The 16,593-nt window shown below is 31.0% G+C and overlaps 1 protein-coding gene across 1 annotated transcript in view; it reads left to right on the forward strand.

Annotated features, from left to right (window-relative positions):
* The window catches only part of LOC147072019 (protein rolling stone-like), a 70,350-nt gene that overhangs the window by 19,656 nt on the left and 34,101 nt on the right, over window positions 1-16,593 (forward strand). Inside the window, exon 2 of the mRNA XM_085946542.1 lies at window positions 7,167-7,762. Coding sequence (XP_085802668.1) covers window positions 7,435-7,762 — 328 coding nt within the window. The 5' untranslated portion in view covers window positions 7,167-7,434. The remainder of the gene's footprint in view (window positions 1-7,166; window positions 7,763-16,593) is intronic.

The following is a 16,593-nucleotide window of genomic DNA, read 5'->3' on the forward strand; positions in this document are numbered from 1 at the left end:
ACAGAAGAAAAGAGAATCACGTTTTTCATAATTTTTCGATGGTACAGCTGGATCACACCCCTGGTAACTGTACGATTTATTGATTTTAAATTGTATACGAATATACAATGTTAGTATATATGCGGTAGAATTCCGGGTTACAAAGACTTGAGCGAATTTATAAAATTTATAGGCAAACAGGGCTCGAAATGGACCGGTTCCGGTACATGAAATACCCAAAATTATTGCTCCGTTTCGTGAAAAAAAATATTTGACCATCTGATCTAGATAGGCTATATATATAACAATAAATCTAACACACTATTTTTATAAAATATGGTTCATATGATTAAATAACTGTGTTAATATTTTCGGAAATTTATTGAGGACTCCGAAAGCTGCAGGCAAACCTACTGAAGAGAGACTAAAACTACATCACAAAAGGTTAAAATTAGGCTGACTGATATTATGTATACCTACAATTATTAATAATGATTGTTTATAATTATTTAATATTTATTATGCGTTGATAGCATACATTACTCATTAGTATATTCTATATTTTATTTATATTTTTAACACATGGATGAATCATACTCGAAATACACTAGAAGACACATTGTAGAAATTTACTTTCATACCCACGTCAAATTAATCATCAATACCTATTACGATACATTTACACATATGTAATATATATTTATGTAGAAATACCAGATACAGAAAGCTTTTGAAACGCTTCGAAAAGATTAGCAAATTAAATAAATATACGTATTTTCATACTTGATATAAAAATCCATGCAATATGATGAAATATCAATAGTTTAGACATATTATACCAGGGTCATAGGATCCAAGGAGTATCCTGCGACGTACGCTTGCAACACGTCAATTCTTATTTTTTAATAGTGGCATATACTAAAAAATGATGAAAACTGTAAACGAAAATCCGATATTATTTTGAAATAGGTTGGTAATAATTCATAGTTTTTTTTAAAATGCAAGTTTGACACTAACAATTTTATATTCCATTTAAATAACTTGTTTTTCCTTTAGATCACATTACGTATATCGAAAATAGTTATCAGTCAATATTTAATGTAATTTATATTTAATCAGTAAACCGATTAACATTAAAGTTGTTATATCCATCAGACCTGACTTCAGTGTACTTTAATAATTCACGTACCTATTCCATGAAAGTATCATTTTTCTTTGATACGTTATCAATATAAATATATTATTACCTACCTATTTATAGATGCCAGTGATTCTCTACCTTTTTCAATTTGAAACCTTACAGCCATTTTTTTAAATCCCGGTTAACATATTGTGTTACTCGATTAACCCATTGGAGACAATCGGGGCCGCTGTTACTGGGTGCAGTACATAGTGAAAATCTAACATTTTTAATCATATTTTAATTTAAGTTGAAATTACTTAATAACATATGTACCTATATATATATTATGGTTTTAGTTATATAGAGTCCGATATATTTTTTAAGAATTATTTGATTTATAAAATCTATTCTTATTTAAATTTGTCAAAATAATGATCAGTTTGGTAGGTATGAAGTGTTTGCATGAGTAAAAAACATATAATGGCCCTCAATCTTCTAAACATCTTGAAAAGTAATATATTTAGCTCCAGTTTTAGTATATCTTTATTTAATCATTTACTTCTACCATAGACATTTCACCTACGTCATTTTGTATAAAAAAGGCATAAAGAAACACAATACCCTATATTTGACATGTTTTCTTGATTTCACTGATACGTAAAATTAACTTATAATATAAATGAATAATAGAAAAATTTAATACCTATAAATATTTAAAAAAAATATTTGAATTAAATTAGTAATAAATAAGTTATATCAATTTTAGTAATCAGTGTGCCTTTTTAAGTGATCCTGAAAAATTCACCCTGTCCTCCAATGGGCCAGTGGGGCAAGTGACAAAATGAGTAGGTATATACGAGTAAATTTGTAGGCAAAATTTGCCATCTCCATGACTTTCGAATGTGATACTATTCACTTTCCTCCTTTAATATGCCGCCCTCAAGCAACACATAACCTACTTACTTGTACGAGGCGTCACTGTTAGTAGAATTAGTATAATTATGCTAATTAATTTCATACAGTCACGTTAGAAACAAATATTAAAATAATATTTTGACGTGAATTATCTAAACATAAACATGTGCCCAAGACATAGATTGTCCTTTTTTCGCAAACGTTTACGACTTCTCGGGAAACTTTAATAATCACTGAATAATTAAACAGACTGATTTTATTATCTGCAAATGAACACATTGGTATGTTATTATTCTGGATAAATTAATATTTCCGAAGTGGTCTTGAAAGTGCGTTATCTTATTCAATATTTCGATTTAAAGTAATACTTGAAACCGATAACATAATATTATCATATTTTAGAATTTTAAATAATATTATTAACTTAGTATCTTGTCAAGTAGTTACGATAATTGCATTTTCATGTGAATTTCGGTTTTCAGTGTAAACAACATAAATTCATTCCTATAAATATATTAACTAACGCTGAGATACATAAATATTATTTTTCAAGTTCGTTTTTAATCTAAGAACTGAAAGCAATATTTGTTTACCATTATCGCATTCAGGCGGAGCATATAAAATCCAACAAGTGCATTTAAATATATTTTAAATACATAATGAAGTAGCGTTTTTCTAGGATAAATTGAATACCACTCGTTTCGTTTAATCCTTACATATTATATTGATATTATAATCGTTACAATCAAGATTAACTGTCGCCCTACGATAAGCTATAAATAACATAGCGGATGATGAATTCATACACATAAAAGTAACTACTTAGGAGTCTTATGAGTTGTCACTAAAAAATACAGTCTTGAAATCTATAAGTAATATAAAATTGAGTGAAGATATATATTTTTAAATAAATAGAATTGATTTACTGTCATCGTGCCCTCCAAATTGACAGATTATCAACGTCATGAGGTGCAGAACAACCTGGGGTGGGTCATATGAGTGGTTCACAAGCATAGTGAACCAAGTCCATTCTGTTTATTTTTGAGTAAGCTAGGTTCAAAGATAATATTGGAGTATTTATTATTCTATAAGGGGATTTCTATTACATAATAACTTAAATATACTCAAAATAACATTTGATAATTGTAATCATATCCTTACACAATTAGAAATACTCGAATATTATGTTTGAACCTAGCTTACTCAAAAAAATTCAGAATGTATTTGGTTCACTATGCTTCCACTCATAAATGTTCCTCCAACAAATCTCTCTATCTGACCCATCTGCCCCTATCCGTAGTGTCATCTTTCCAATTTGATGCCACAAGTGTACGGCATTATAGTTCTCACAGCCTAGCTAGTCACTTCGTGGACACGAATGTCATTGTCGCCTTCCCTCCACAGATTGTTTAATATAATATTTTATAGACAAAAAATGGGTTCTACATTATTTAAAAACATCTATAGTATTTTATTATTTATAGATGCTCTCATCATGAACCAGAGATAAAAACATTGTTTTGGCAAGTGACATGCTAAACAAATTTATAGTTAAACCATCGATTTTTTGGCTGGTTCTTCTTCCATTTCCTAATGGATTGCTTGGCATAGCTCTCGTTTCAGGTTCATTGTCGTTCAAACAGTGCACTTGGAACTAATCGGCGCAGTTGTCTAATCTCAATTAAGTGGACTGATGCAAACTGACAGGGTGCTAAAAAATTAATTAATTGCTGAAAGGATTTTTTTCAAATAATTGTCAAAAATTAAAAATATTTACGCAATTAAACATCGATTATATCATAAACCAATATCAAAAACCATCGAACATATTTCGGTGTTTCATGGCTCGAATAAAATACCTGTGCCCTAAGATTAGAGCAATAATATAATTTATTAAAAAAAAAAATACTAAATAAACGAGCGAGCAATGCCAAGATAGTACCCACAGAACAGATTAATAAATATAATTCAGATAGGCTATACCCCAAATACAATACATTTTGAAGCGGGGTTTTGAATGTCTGCTTGTCCTACGAAAATTAAACATACATTATAAGACGTGCAATATGACATATTCTTGACACGTGTTTACGTTTTTCCCATATTCTTCCACAATCCATATCGGTTGCCTGTTACTCCACACCCGTTAGATATTTCAGTTGTCATTAATTCTGTTTTCCTTGATAGTACCCCAAGATTACGGATATTGTCCTAACAAGTAGTAGCTAGTACTTAGCATTTGATGTTAAATTTATTTGATTTTTCGAAGAAAATGCGTATTAATCCATTGTTCTTCACTGGTAAATTCATCCCTAATTGTATTTAAATTATACTAATGTATTTCTACTCTATGATTATATGAATGTATTACGAAATAGCGGTACTTTATTGTTTAATATGAAATTGCAGTTTGCAAATTATTCCGTGTGAATATTTTTATTAAATGTATGCTTTAAAAGGAAGAAAGGAAGGAACCTTTTGAATTACCTACCTGTGATAAATACCTATTATTTATCTACATATTGAAAAAAACTATGATTCTCACGGTTCAATAATTATTGATCGGTCAATAAAATTAGTTCCTTATGAAAGTCACATAAACTAATCGCAAAGTTTGAAATCTTGTTGATTTATGTTTTTTTGTGCACCATTACCGATTCGTCCTTACATAAGAACACGTTATACCAATAATAATATGTTTGTTTGGGTTAGGTTCGGATGTGTGAAATTGTGTAATGCCTAGTTACCAAATTTTATGACTCGGAATTATAAAAGTCAAGAAATGGTTGTCTCACAAATTTAATAATGTGTAAGTAGGTATCCTTATCACGGTATCGTTGCTAAATTTGTGGTTTATATAAATAGAAAATACTAATAAACTGACAAATCACAAAATATCTACCTAATATTACCTATTATACCCATTATATAATTTTTGATTAGCAATATTATTACAATTGTCTATAATTTTATTAATATTAAATAAAATAAATAATGTAAAATTGTGCATCGTGCAAAAATATAATGTCACGTGGACCAGCGCATCTATTATTATACACAAAACTGCTTTCGGTCTGCTACGGCAACTATATAGGGTAGGAAAGTATCGAACTATTACCACTTATTATATAACAGTAATTACACTAAGTTAGCCGTCTAAACAGTCAAAACTGACTATCTCGCTCTGAAATTTATCATAGCCAGTGGGTATATTCTATACTTATCGACCGCTAAAGTGATAAAGTGATAAATATTATCAAACTTAAGGTAGTTTTGTATCAAAGTATTAGCACTTACTGTACCAATTACAATTAGAAACAACGTATTGAAATTGTTACAATACGTGCTAATACAAACCTACCCTAAGTTTGATAATATTTATCACTTTATCACGTTAGCGGTCGATAAGTATAGAATAGACCCGCTGGAGAGGTGCTGTTTAAACATAGCACTTATTGCAACAATGACAACTAACGTATTGTAATTGTTACAATAAGTGCTAATAGTTCGATACTTTCCTACCCTATACATGTTGTAGCTGTTGTAGCGACCAAAAGCAGTCTTGTGTATAGAATAGATGCGTAGCTCTATGTAATGTAGCAAACTATTATTTTGTTTATCGTGTTATTAAAAGAAACAATAAAACTAATATACCACTACCCTTGATAACCATAAATGTACTATTATCTCTTCCACCTGCTATTCCATCAATTAAGCCACCTCGGCGAATCCGGGTAATTCTGCTAGTATATTATTATTTTTTATTAATTCCCCGACCATAGGACCTGGATTAGGATCGAGAATGCTATTCCCAACATGCCGAGATTGCAATTCCTAATAGGGCTCAACTTGTAACTAGATTATATTTTCTGTGACCTAGGTCACCTAGGACAGTAAATTATACTTTGTTCTACGCGAAGTTAAGAGGGGACATGCTCAGCGTACGTCAAAATGGAACTTTTATTGCATTTTCAAAGCATAATCCTGGACATTCCTTAAACGTTGTAGATAATCTATTTATATAATTTTGAAGCCTTATTATCCTTTATATTTATTTCAAACATTTGATGACTGCATAAAGTATTTTTATTACATAAAATAGTATTCTTTTAAACCTCTCGCTCTAATGTTTTAGAATATAGTCATATTTCAGTACATAAATCTGCAGTGGTGTTAAATTTTTTACATTTATTAGTTTTTAAACGCATTTATAAAACCATCAATATAATTTATGTCGACATTATTATAGTGAAATATTTACGATAAAAAAATATATTGATAATCTCTGTGATTCCAAATTTGACATTTGGGCATTTGAAGATAATTCTAAAGATACTGATTATAAACTATGTTTTTGACCATTCAAATGTGATAAACATCTTACGAATAATCATTGCTTTATAATAATTATTGACCTAAGAATGAGGTAGTGTTTTTTTGAAATACGCCATTTCTTTTGGCATTCCCCAGTGGTTAAGCTACAACATACGGCCGTAGCCATAAATTGACAAACTAAAACTGAAGTAGGGAGTAAGATCATGATAACGGGCGTGTTTGAACATGTACCGTTTAAAAAAACAGTTTTTTTTTTTAAATCTTAACACCACTGCACATTTATGTACTGAAATATGACTATATTCTAAAACATTAGAGCGAGAAGCTTAAAAGAATACTATTTTATGTAATAAAAACACTTTATGCAGTCATCAAATGTTTAAAATAAATATAAAGGATAATAAGGCTTCAAAATTATATTAATAGATTATCTACAACGTTTAAGGAATGTCCAGGATCATGCTTTGAAAATACAATAAAAGCTCCATTTTGACCTACGTTGAGAATGTCCGCCCTTAAAGTGATTTTATAAATACGTAGATCAGCGGATTTCAAACTGGGAGTCGCACTCTCCTAAGGGGGTCGTACTAGTTTAAAGATGGCGTGAAAAGTTTAATCTGTAATCCTTGATTGCTTCTTGTATTAAATTTTGTGTAAAAATGCATTCTTTAAACGAATTTTTTAAACATTTAAAATAGGCGGGCGACAAGGGATTTTTCTTAATATGGGGTAGGAGTATCATAAAGTTTGTAAAGTCATAGGTAATGAAACATTTTATCTACATCCAATTTTATGCTTTTCTTCTGGTTTTCAGATTATGTGTAAATAAAATAACAATTTAATTTCCAAAAAGTGAATAATAAGTGAAGTGTGATAATTTCCATAAATGCTATTTACATTATTTTCATCATACTCCCTAAGTTAACTTACCTATAAGTCATTAAATATTAAATATACACAAAGTGAATCAGTATAATTAAGACAAAGACAGAACTGGAGACTATAGCTATATTGTAATAAAGAGTAAGCTATACGACACGTCATATACGCTAAACTAAGATACAGGTTATCGAAAAATAGCCATGGGAAAAGGGTGGAAGCGTCACTTCAAGGCAACGGAATTTAGTCTTGAACATCATGACCCAGGTAGATTTGTCAGGGGACCATGGCATCCAGCAACCGGATCTCGTATATCAGTGGTATTCCTCTTCTACCGGATAGCTTTGATGCTTCTCTTCCTCGGACCTCTCGTATGGTCTCTGGTTGAGTATTGGAGCGAAGGAAAGTGGTTCATCTACATGACGCATTGGGGATTCTTGCTGGCATCTATCCAAGCGACCTTTGGATTAGTATTGGTGGTCATGGCATTTCTTCAGCAACGATCTGCTGAACAAAGTTTATCATCATTCGGTGAGTTTTATTTTATATGACTGCATTATATTATTTGCAATGTGTAATTGAATAAAGAGTACGTCATTATTTTTCTATCATTTAATCCAGGTGTTGTCAAACTTTTTATACCTACCGCCCACTTTTATATTTCTGTTAGTAGTAATAAAATTTAACCGCCCATCGGTTCCACATTAATATTGTTTTGTAAATTAGGGAAGTAACTTTACTTTATAAAAATTATAAAGCAGAGTTACAGCAGTTAAAGCATATAATAATAATAATAATAATTACTTACCAAATACTTTATGTCATACTTTCGCTAAGTTTGGCAGAATAAATCTTTACAAAACAACTTACTGTAGTTAAATCTATCTCTTTATTCATACTTTGCATACATAGAAGCATGAAGTCTGATGACATTACATTTAATTAATTAAATATTAATGAGATCCCTAAGGCTGATGTTGCGAAACTAAATACTGGATATCTGGCTCAATTTTTGTGAGGAACAAAATGATTTTAAAACCCCTACCGCCCACCATGAAAGCTGAAACGCCCACTAGTGGGTTGTAGGGACCATTTTGACTACCCCTGATTTAATCAGTACTTTAGTAGCCTTAACATATTTCTGAAATTAATTTGTCACTGTGTTCAGTCAACCTTTTGTACGATTTATTTCATCTACCTACAGGTCCTAAAGAAGAACTTGTAGGATTATTGCCACTCAAAACACGTAGAGAGGATATTGCAAATGCTGTAATTGAGTGTATGGAAAAACATCATATTCTATTCGATAAAATTATATCAATTTCAACAGACGGGGCGGGGCGGGGCGTTAAGTATGACCGGCGTAAGAAGAGGGGTTGTTTCTATTTTGAAAGAAATATAAGAATCATTCGTCTACTAGCGTTTGCTATTCTTTCCCTTTCCGGTTCTACATATTCATGCGAACAATCTTTTTCAAGCATGACCCTTATCAAGAGTAAATTGAGAAGTCGTCTTATTGATGATAACCTGGAATCGTGCCTACAATTAAAAACAACAGCATACAAACCTGACTTATCCAAACTTTTCAAGGAGATGCAAGGCCATTGTTCACATTAAGTGTTTGTCAGTCATTGTCATGATAATAATAATAATTTTATGGATACCTTACTTACAATTTAATTTTTATCAATAAATAAGATCATTATTAAGAATGATATCACGTCGACAGCCTACATATATAGTAAGTTTAAGAAATTTGGCTATCAAAAGAAATCTCAATCGATATTTGGCTCTGTTGACTAATGAGTTTGCCGACCACTGAATTTACCAAAACAAATACTTAATAATGTTTATTATAAGCAATTAAAATTTTGGAGTACTACTGATGCCAAATATAATTAATTGTGTTAATAATATAATTTATCTTTATTTTAATCAGTCGATATCATTTTTGGCGGAATTTATAACATCTCAGATAAAGTAGTTATTATTAATAATACCCAAAAATCGATAGATTAATGCCTAATAACATCCAACCAGGGAGTGGAAATGTGAGTTTCCTAGTACCTAGATATTTTACAGATTTTTCAAAATTATATATACCTACATAATTATTTAAAAACACTAAGTTATCCTCCAGAAACAACCTTTTTTGAAAAAAATACGACACACAACAGAATTCGATCCTGCATCCCTCGGGATTCGCGCACACGTTCTATGACCACTAAGCTATAAGTATCCTACCTAACTGCGACGAATAATGTATGTTCCATAAAATAATGCTACATTCTTAAGTGTTTGTTGAATACTATATAATATATTCAAAACGTATTAATTTATTATATAATTAACTAAGTAACCTGCCGATCAGGCCCGCAGCATTCATGACTCTGCTCCACGGTGGGTATAAAGACCATACTTTATTATTGTGTCTATAATAAGTAGTAGGTATTTAATATTAGTTAGTATCAAATACAAATAAATACACCGTATTTCAATTTCAATTTCAATTTATTTATTTTTACATATTGTGGACATTACAAATTATAAGTTTAAGACGTTCACAACATGACATAAAAAAGAGATAGATAATATGGTATTAAACAAATATGTACATACAAAAATATTAATTATATAGGTACATGGAGATACACCGGATGAGTTAAGCAGACCCTATTTTAAAAATTTATAAAATAACGTCCACCTATACTCATCCTCACGTAGGTGGAATATATCAACACCCGAAGCAATTTCGTTGAACATAGTTATCGCCCTCCCAATTGGCATTACCAGTGGCAGGTTGGTTCTGCACCTTGGGAGAATAAACAACTGATGTTCTCTATTTCTAAGATAGTTATCAGGGACACACAGGTCAACACTGCCCAGAATGGCAGAGTTCTCATTTATACCTCGTATAAGTCGAAAAAAATACATAGCTAAATAAAGATTTCTTCTAAATTGCAAACTGCAGTATGTAAGCATGCCTAAGAGAAAGTCAGTTGGATAAAGCCACGGATAGTATCCGTACAACCTCAAATAAAGGAGTCTCAAGAATTTCTTCTGAACCCTCTCCACCATAAGGCCATACTTCAACTGATGCGGTGCCCAAACAATAGACCCACTCTCAAGTCTGCTTCGAACTAAAGAATTAAATAAAAGTTTTAATACCGTAACATCCGAAAAGACCCGGGAAGTACGCATGACGAAGCCCAACATTTTAAGCGCCTTGTTACAAATGGTAACTATATGGCTAATAAATGTCAGTTTACTCTCAAACGTAATGCCAAGATCCCTTACAGATGATATTCGTGACAGAACTCTGCCATGCATCGAGTATTGGAAAAACAACACTTTTGAGGCTCTGGTAAACGACAAAAGATTGCATTTATCAATATTGAATTCTAGTTTGTTACGCCTGCCCCAATCTAATATATTATCTATATCAAGTTGGAGCTGACGACAATCGTCCAAGGTGACAACTTCCAAAAAGAGTTTCAAGTCATCAGCGAACAACAAAAACATAGCATTTTTTATTACCAATGCTATGTCATTTATGAAAATCGTGAACAGCAACGGCCCTAAGTTTGAGCCCTGAGGGACACCAGAAAATGTGTTAAAGGTCTGTGACTGATAAAGGCCGTACGATACGTATTGTTGACGGTTCCTAAAATAACTCCCGAATAGCTTCAAAAATCGATCAGACAATCCAATAAGTTGGAGTTTTTCCACCAGGACATCATGATCGACTTTGTCAAATGCTTTCGAGAAGTCATTGTAAGAACAGTCAACCTGGTGACCTCTATCCAGAGCCAATGACACATAATTGGTAAATACCATCAGGTTAGTTTCCGTTGATCGGCCTGCTCTAAATCCATGCTGTTCATTTATTATAAATGACTCAATTTTTGGAGAAATCAGTTTGTGCATGATCATCTCAAGAACTTTTGCTGGTGCAGAGAGAACAGCTACTGGCCTGTAATTTTCCACTGATGACTCTGTATGTACATTCTTTCCTGGATTTTCTGCGAATACTCGATAGTAAGTCCAGATAGTTGTTGTATTGGTATATCACAACATAAAATATATCCAAGACATTATTTTTTTTCAAATAGTAAACTTTTTATTATTAGAAAAAAATTAGTGTCATATTATATATTTTACAACTTTTTTATTAGCTCGTATTCTTTTTTGTCCGGTGCTTGTTTATCGGGTACAAATCTTGCAATCGATTTTTAACTAACTTTCCGACTAGCTAGACATTTGAAACTTTTAGAATATATCATAACACGATGCCAATGCATTCTTTTAATACTTTTAGCCATCTTATAATAGAATATATTTCATATATAATAATAGAATATATTTCATATATAATAATAGAATATATTTCATATATAATAATAGAATAGAATTTAATTCATTTTCAGTTAATTCTGTTTTGTATGAAAAGTTATTTCGGAAGAAATCCGTAATCCAATCCACTATTATTGGTTGCTAAGTGGGTGGTCCTAGCAACTTAATTAATAATATATACGTGCGTTACTATGGAAATCAAAATGACATTTCAGTATTCAATATTTCTATATTTGTTTGTTTTTTATTTACTTCATATCAAGTACAAGTTTGAGCATATTGAGCATAATAATTCAACAGATAATTTAAAAACGTTGTATATAAAAAGTTCTTTTTATCTTGTATTTATTTTATATTGACTACTGAATTTAAAATATCGAAAACACTTTTGTTGATCTGGCATACATCGATGGTTTATTGGTAAAGTAAATTTCGTTTTTCGTACAGTAAATTTTGTTATGTTTTACTATCACCGGCCTTCTATATCACCAGTTTTCCTTGTCTTATATCTAGTACTGGAATATTATAGTAACGACGATGTTAACCTTAACGATAAAAAAATTATAAATCAACGATTAATCTAACCATGCCCCGCGTCTTAATTTCAAAATACCTACGCTAAAACACTCATGTGTACACATAATTGTATGTAAAAACTATTTTACAAAAATACAAATTGATTGATCTTGACTTTCCCAGAGCTGTTGGAGCACGAATTTCGTAATTTTATTTGTGTACTACAGAAGTGATTGGCACCTCACTTGCCGTCACCTTGATCTGATAAATTCAATTCATTGATTCTTTTTTAGCTCGGTATAAAAAATTTACACGATTATTTTTTGTGTGAGTGAACGCATAATTGCATTCATAATATTATTAATATGTAAAAATTTCGTAACTACTAATTACCTACTATATTATATCCCTTGCTATTTTTGTGTTTACCCTTAATTGTTCTGCTGTGGCAACGTATTATTATAATATTACGCTGCTTGACATGACGAAATTATAATTGACTGAGTAACTTTAGAGTGCACACGCAGAATAATTTTAAATTACAACAAAAACCAATTTTAATGAAAAAACAGAAATATTTTTATTTTATCACGTTTTTTTTAATAATATAGTTTTAAATGTCTCCATTTGCATTCTTCAATATCACAGAATAACAAAAGAATGGGATAGAAACCCATTCCTTTAAATTGTATTATTATTGAAGGTATACTTCTTTTGGCGCGTTTGAGAAATCAGATCAGAGTGTACTTTTGGCGTGTGAGATGTAACACATAATTTATTTTTTCACACGAAAAAAAACGCACTCGATTGGATTCGAACCACGAATTGTTCGGTTATCAGCCGAACGCACTACCTTTACGCCACAGTATAATACTGCAATCGTGACGATTATACAGTATAATAATATTATTGTTTAGAATCGTTCCGTTCCTAGGCAGCGAATTTATTATTGTCGGCCATTTGCAATTCCGTACGTAAACAAATGATTAAACGTCAGTTGGTACTTTAAAAATAAAAACAACCAGAAACAATTATATAATTTAGTAATATAAGTTAAAGTGTATAGAAATAAACCAACGGCGTTCCAATAAGCGGTCTTTTTTCTTGAGTGTGTAATTTAATAAGATAATTAAGAGCTAGTCAAAGAATCTAGTTTGTTACAAGTTTTGTTTTCGTTTTGTTACGCCAAAGAATTATAACTTCTAACGCGCGTACATAAGTAAACATACCAATTTTTTTCAAAACCGTGACAGAACTATGGTTATATAAACCTGTATGGGTGACTTTTTAATTACCCTTTACATGCCATGTTTTTCAAATTCCCTGTGAGATATTCCTACCATCTATCCTAATTATAGTTGATAAAAAATACGGTAATATTTTATAATCACCCTACCTTTTTATTGATTGTGCGATATCGCGTTGCGTGCGGGAGACTAATAACGACAACACTAGTAATAAAAAATACAAACCATTTCAAAGTATTTCAGCCCATAGTTTTTATTAATTTATGAACCATAACAATAATTATCACTCGATGAACAGTTGTCACAATAGCATTTGCGATACTGAAATATTGCTTCAAAATCGAATTAGAACTTTTAGAACTAGTACATTGAATAAAGGTTGCATAATAGTCAGAAAATTTGCAAATTGAGGGTAGATAACTAACTCTATACATACGCTGTTTAAATAATTTGTCCCACACTTTTTTTTTTGTTTGCTCGACTTACAAAGTTATATTATTATAATGGTTTTGTCAGCGGAACCAAATAAAATTGAAAATAAATCCCCAGTAATATAATTTCACTTGCCAATTTCATTTGCCCACGGTGGCCGCGCGGCATAAGCGTTGGACTATAAAGCCGTGGGTCCCAGGTTCGAATCCTGGGTCTGGCAAGTACACTTATTGTTTTTCAATTTATGCGTGTCAGGGTATGGACCTAATAGGTTGAGCAAGTGGCTGACATCCATTTCTCGTAAAAAAAAAAACAAAATCTGTCAATACTAACCTCCACTCTGTGGAGGCCCATATAATCCTATCAGGATCGGACATTGTCGGAAAAAATATAATTTCGCCCATTATATTAATTATATTATTGCTGATAATCTAGATAACTTTAATGTCTACTGAAGCAGCTGACTTACAAACTAAATGTTAAAAAAGTAATTCAATGTGTAAAACGAACAAATTTACTACCGGTTTAATAGTGGAGCAGTAGGAACAATATTTTACCGACTAATTAATTTATACGAATAATTTACCATTATTTACGCCAAACAACGACTATTATAAGCATTTCTCACTGTTATTTATGAACAACGATATGTCTAAATATCTAAAATATTCACACATCGTCTTATGAGAGTTTGCCGAAATTTATGTTGAAAGTGACAAATGTTTGTACCTATTACATAAAAAGGGTACCTACATTTGTAATTCTGATAATTTCTGAGAAGGAATCGAAAAAAATGCTCCATTAATTATATATAAAGAAATTTACTCAAGTATCTAGTAGAGTCAGAAATCATTCGTTCTTATTCCAGCGCTCGAAAAATGGAAAATTTGCGAACCGGAGCGCTCAATAAGTTTCCGAAAATATCGTCGGTGTTTTGTAAAAGGGGCGAATTAACCAAAATGCTATTTTACAGGAGGAGGATTTTTAACTATTGACATTTATTTGTTTACGACATGTGGATGATTATAAATATCTAACAAGTTTATAATAAAGCTTAGAAAGAATACTGTCATTATAATAGGCATTATTATATAATATTTTAAAAGGCCTAATATGTCACATTCGCTTTTTATTCGTAATTTTAATTAATTTACTTATAGTCGATTATCGTTTTTAAGTACTTTCCTGTGGAGATACAAATTCGCCGTTTTTACAAAACATACCTAGTTGGGTACATATTGTATTTTTATTAAAATCTCGATTTCGCCAAAATGGTTGATTCGCCCCTTTTACAAAACACCGACGATCTTAACATAGGTATTTATTCAATGTAATGTAAGTATATTTTATAAAAATAAGTGTGTTCGATGTTGTGTTATATGGTGAAGCTCGTCAGACTGTCAAATTATTTTTTAAACGAGGCGGAGCGATAATCTTGGGAATCGAACGAACCGGAACTGCTCCGCTGCGCCCCGGTCCATTTCGAACCCTGCCGTTATCAATAATTTTCAGAGAACGTATCATTGTGATTATTTTGTGATCAGACAGCGATAATTATTTTAATTGAGGTTTGTTATAGTTATAATCATTACTCCGCAAGTATGAAATGTGTTAATAATAATAATTGCAATCATTTTAAACTTAACTGCATAGGTATTATGCAATATAATTTTTAACATGCAATGGTTTTAGAGGATTTTCTCTATAAAATAGTACTTTCCACTATTACAACAATGACATTCTTAGAGTGGAAATTTGATAAAAATACAAGGATTCTATCATATTATCTATTCCATAATCAGAATATACAAATAATTCAATAATAAAATAAATCATATCATCATGAATAATTAATAACTCGGCTATTAATTAATATTCTTTAATGATAGAAAAATCAATACCTATTCGTTTTGTAATAATTATTACTTTTTCAAGAATTTAAAACATTTATTTTTCGCAATCAAGAATTGCATTTATTGATCGTGTTTTTGCAAAATTTTGATAATTAGCTTTTAAGTTTATTATTCTTCTAAAATATATTGTCTGAAATCGGCAACATTTAGCTTCATTCAACAGGCTCTCGGCGAAAGGTGGATTTATATATTATGTGAATGTTTAGATTTTCATTATTTATTTTTATAGCATATATTATAATATCAAGTACAACTCGTTTTTAATGCGTCACGCGAACATCTAATCAAGTCAAACTTTCAAAATGTTGCTCTAACACTAGATCACTCGCGATTCTCGATTATAATATTTTATTACATGTTTTTGGAAGTAAGTGGTATCTTTTTTTGAAAGCTCCTGCAAAATGTCGTGGAACCCAGGACATGAGCTCTGGGAACACTAGGATTCCGCGGAAACTGCGGAAATCGTACAGTATGTAATGATTATTGAACATCAATACCATTTTTAACATAGTTACTTACATACTTATAATAATATGTATGGGAAACAAGTAATACAGCGTTGCGAATTTCATTCTGTTTCAGAAAATGCCGTGACATACAATTACAGAGATAATCTAAAATCTAAATAACAGATAAATTCATAGTATGTGTCATTAAGTCAACCGTAATTACATTAAATTACTCTATTGAATAAATGATTATTGAAATATTTGAGACGCTAAAGATTACATGAGTTCAAGTGACATATAATTGAAAAATCAGATTTCACAAAAATATATACGTGTGAAATAAGATTCAAATATTTAATTGCTTTGTAGAATAAATATATGGATTGAATATCTAACTTTGGATTAGGTCATTACCGACTCAAATAGAAAGCCGATACATTCACAACGACTGG

The sequence above is a fragment of the Rhyacophila brunnea genome, unplaced genomic scaffold (genome assembly GCF_057557595.1).
Source record: "Rhyacophila brunnea isolate RB1 unplaced genomic scaffold, BYU_Rbru_1.0 scaffold_2, whole genome shotgun sequence".
In the NCBI taxonomy this organism is placed as follows: Eukaryota; Metazoa; Arthropoda; class Insecta; order Trichoptera; family Rhyacophilidae; genus Rhyacophila; species Rhyacophila brunnea.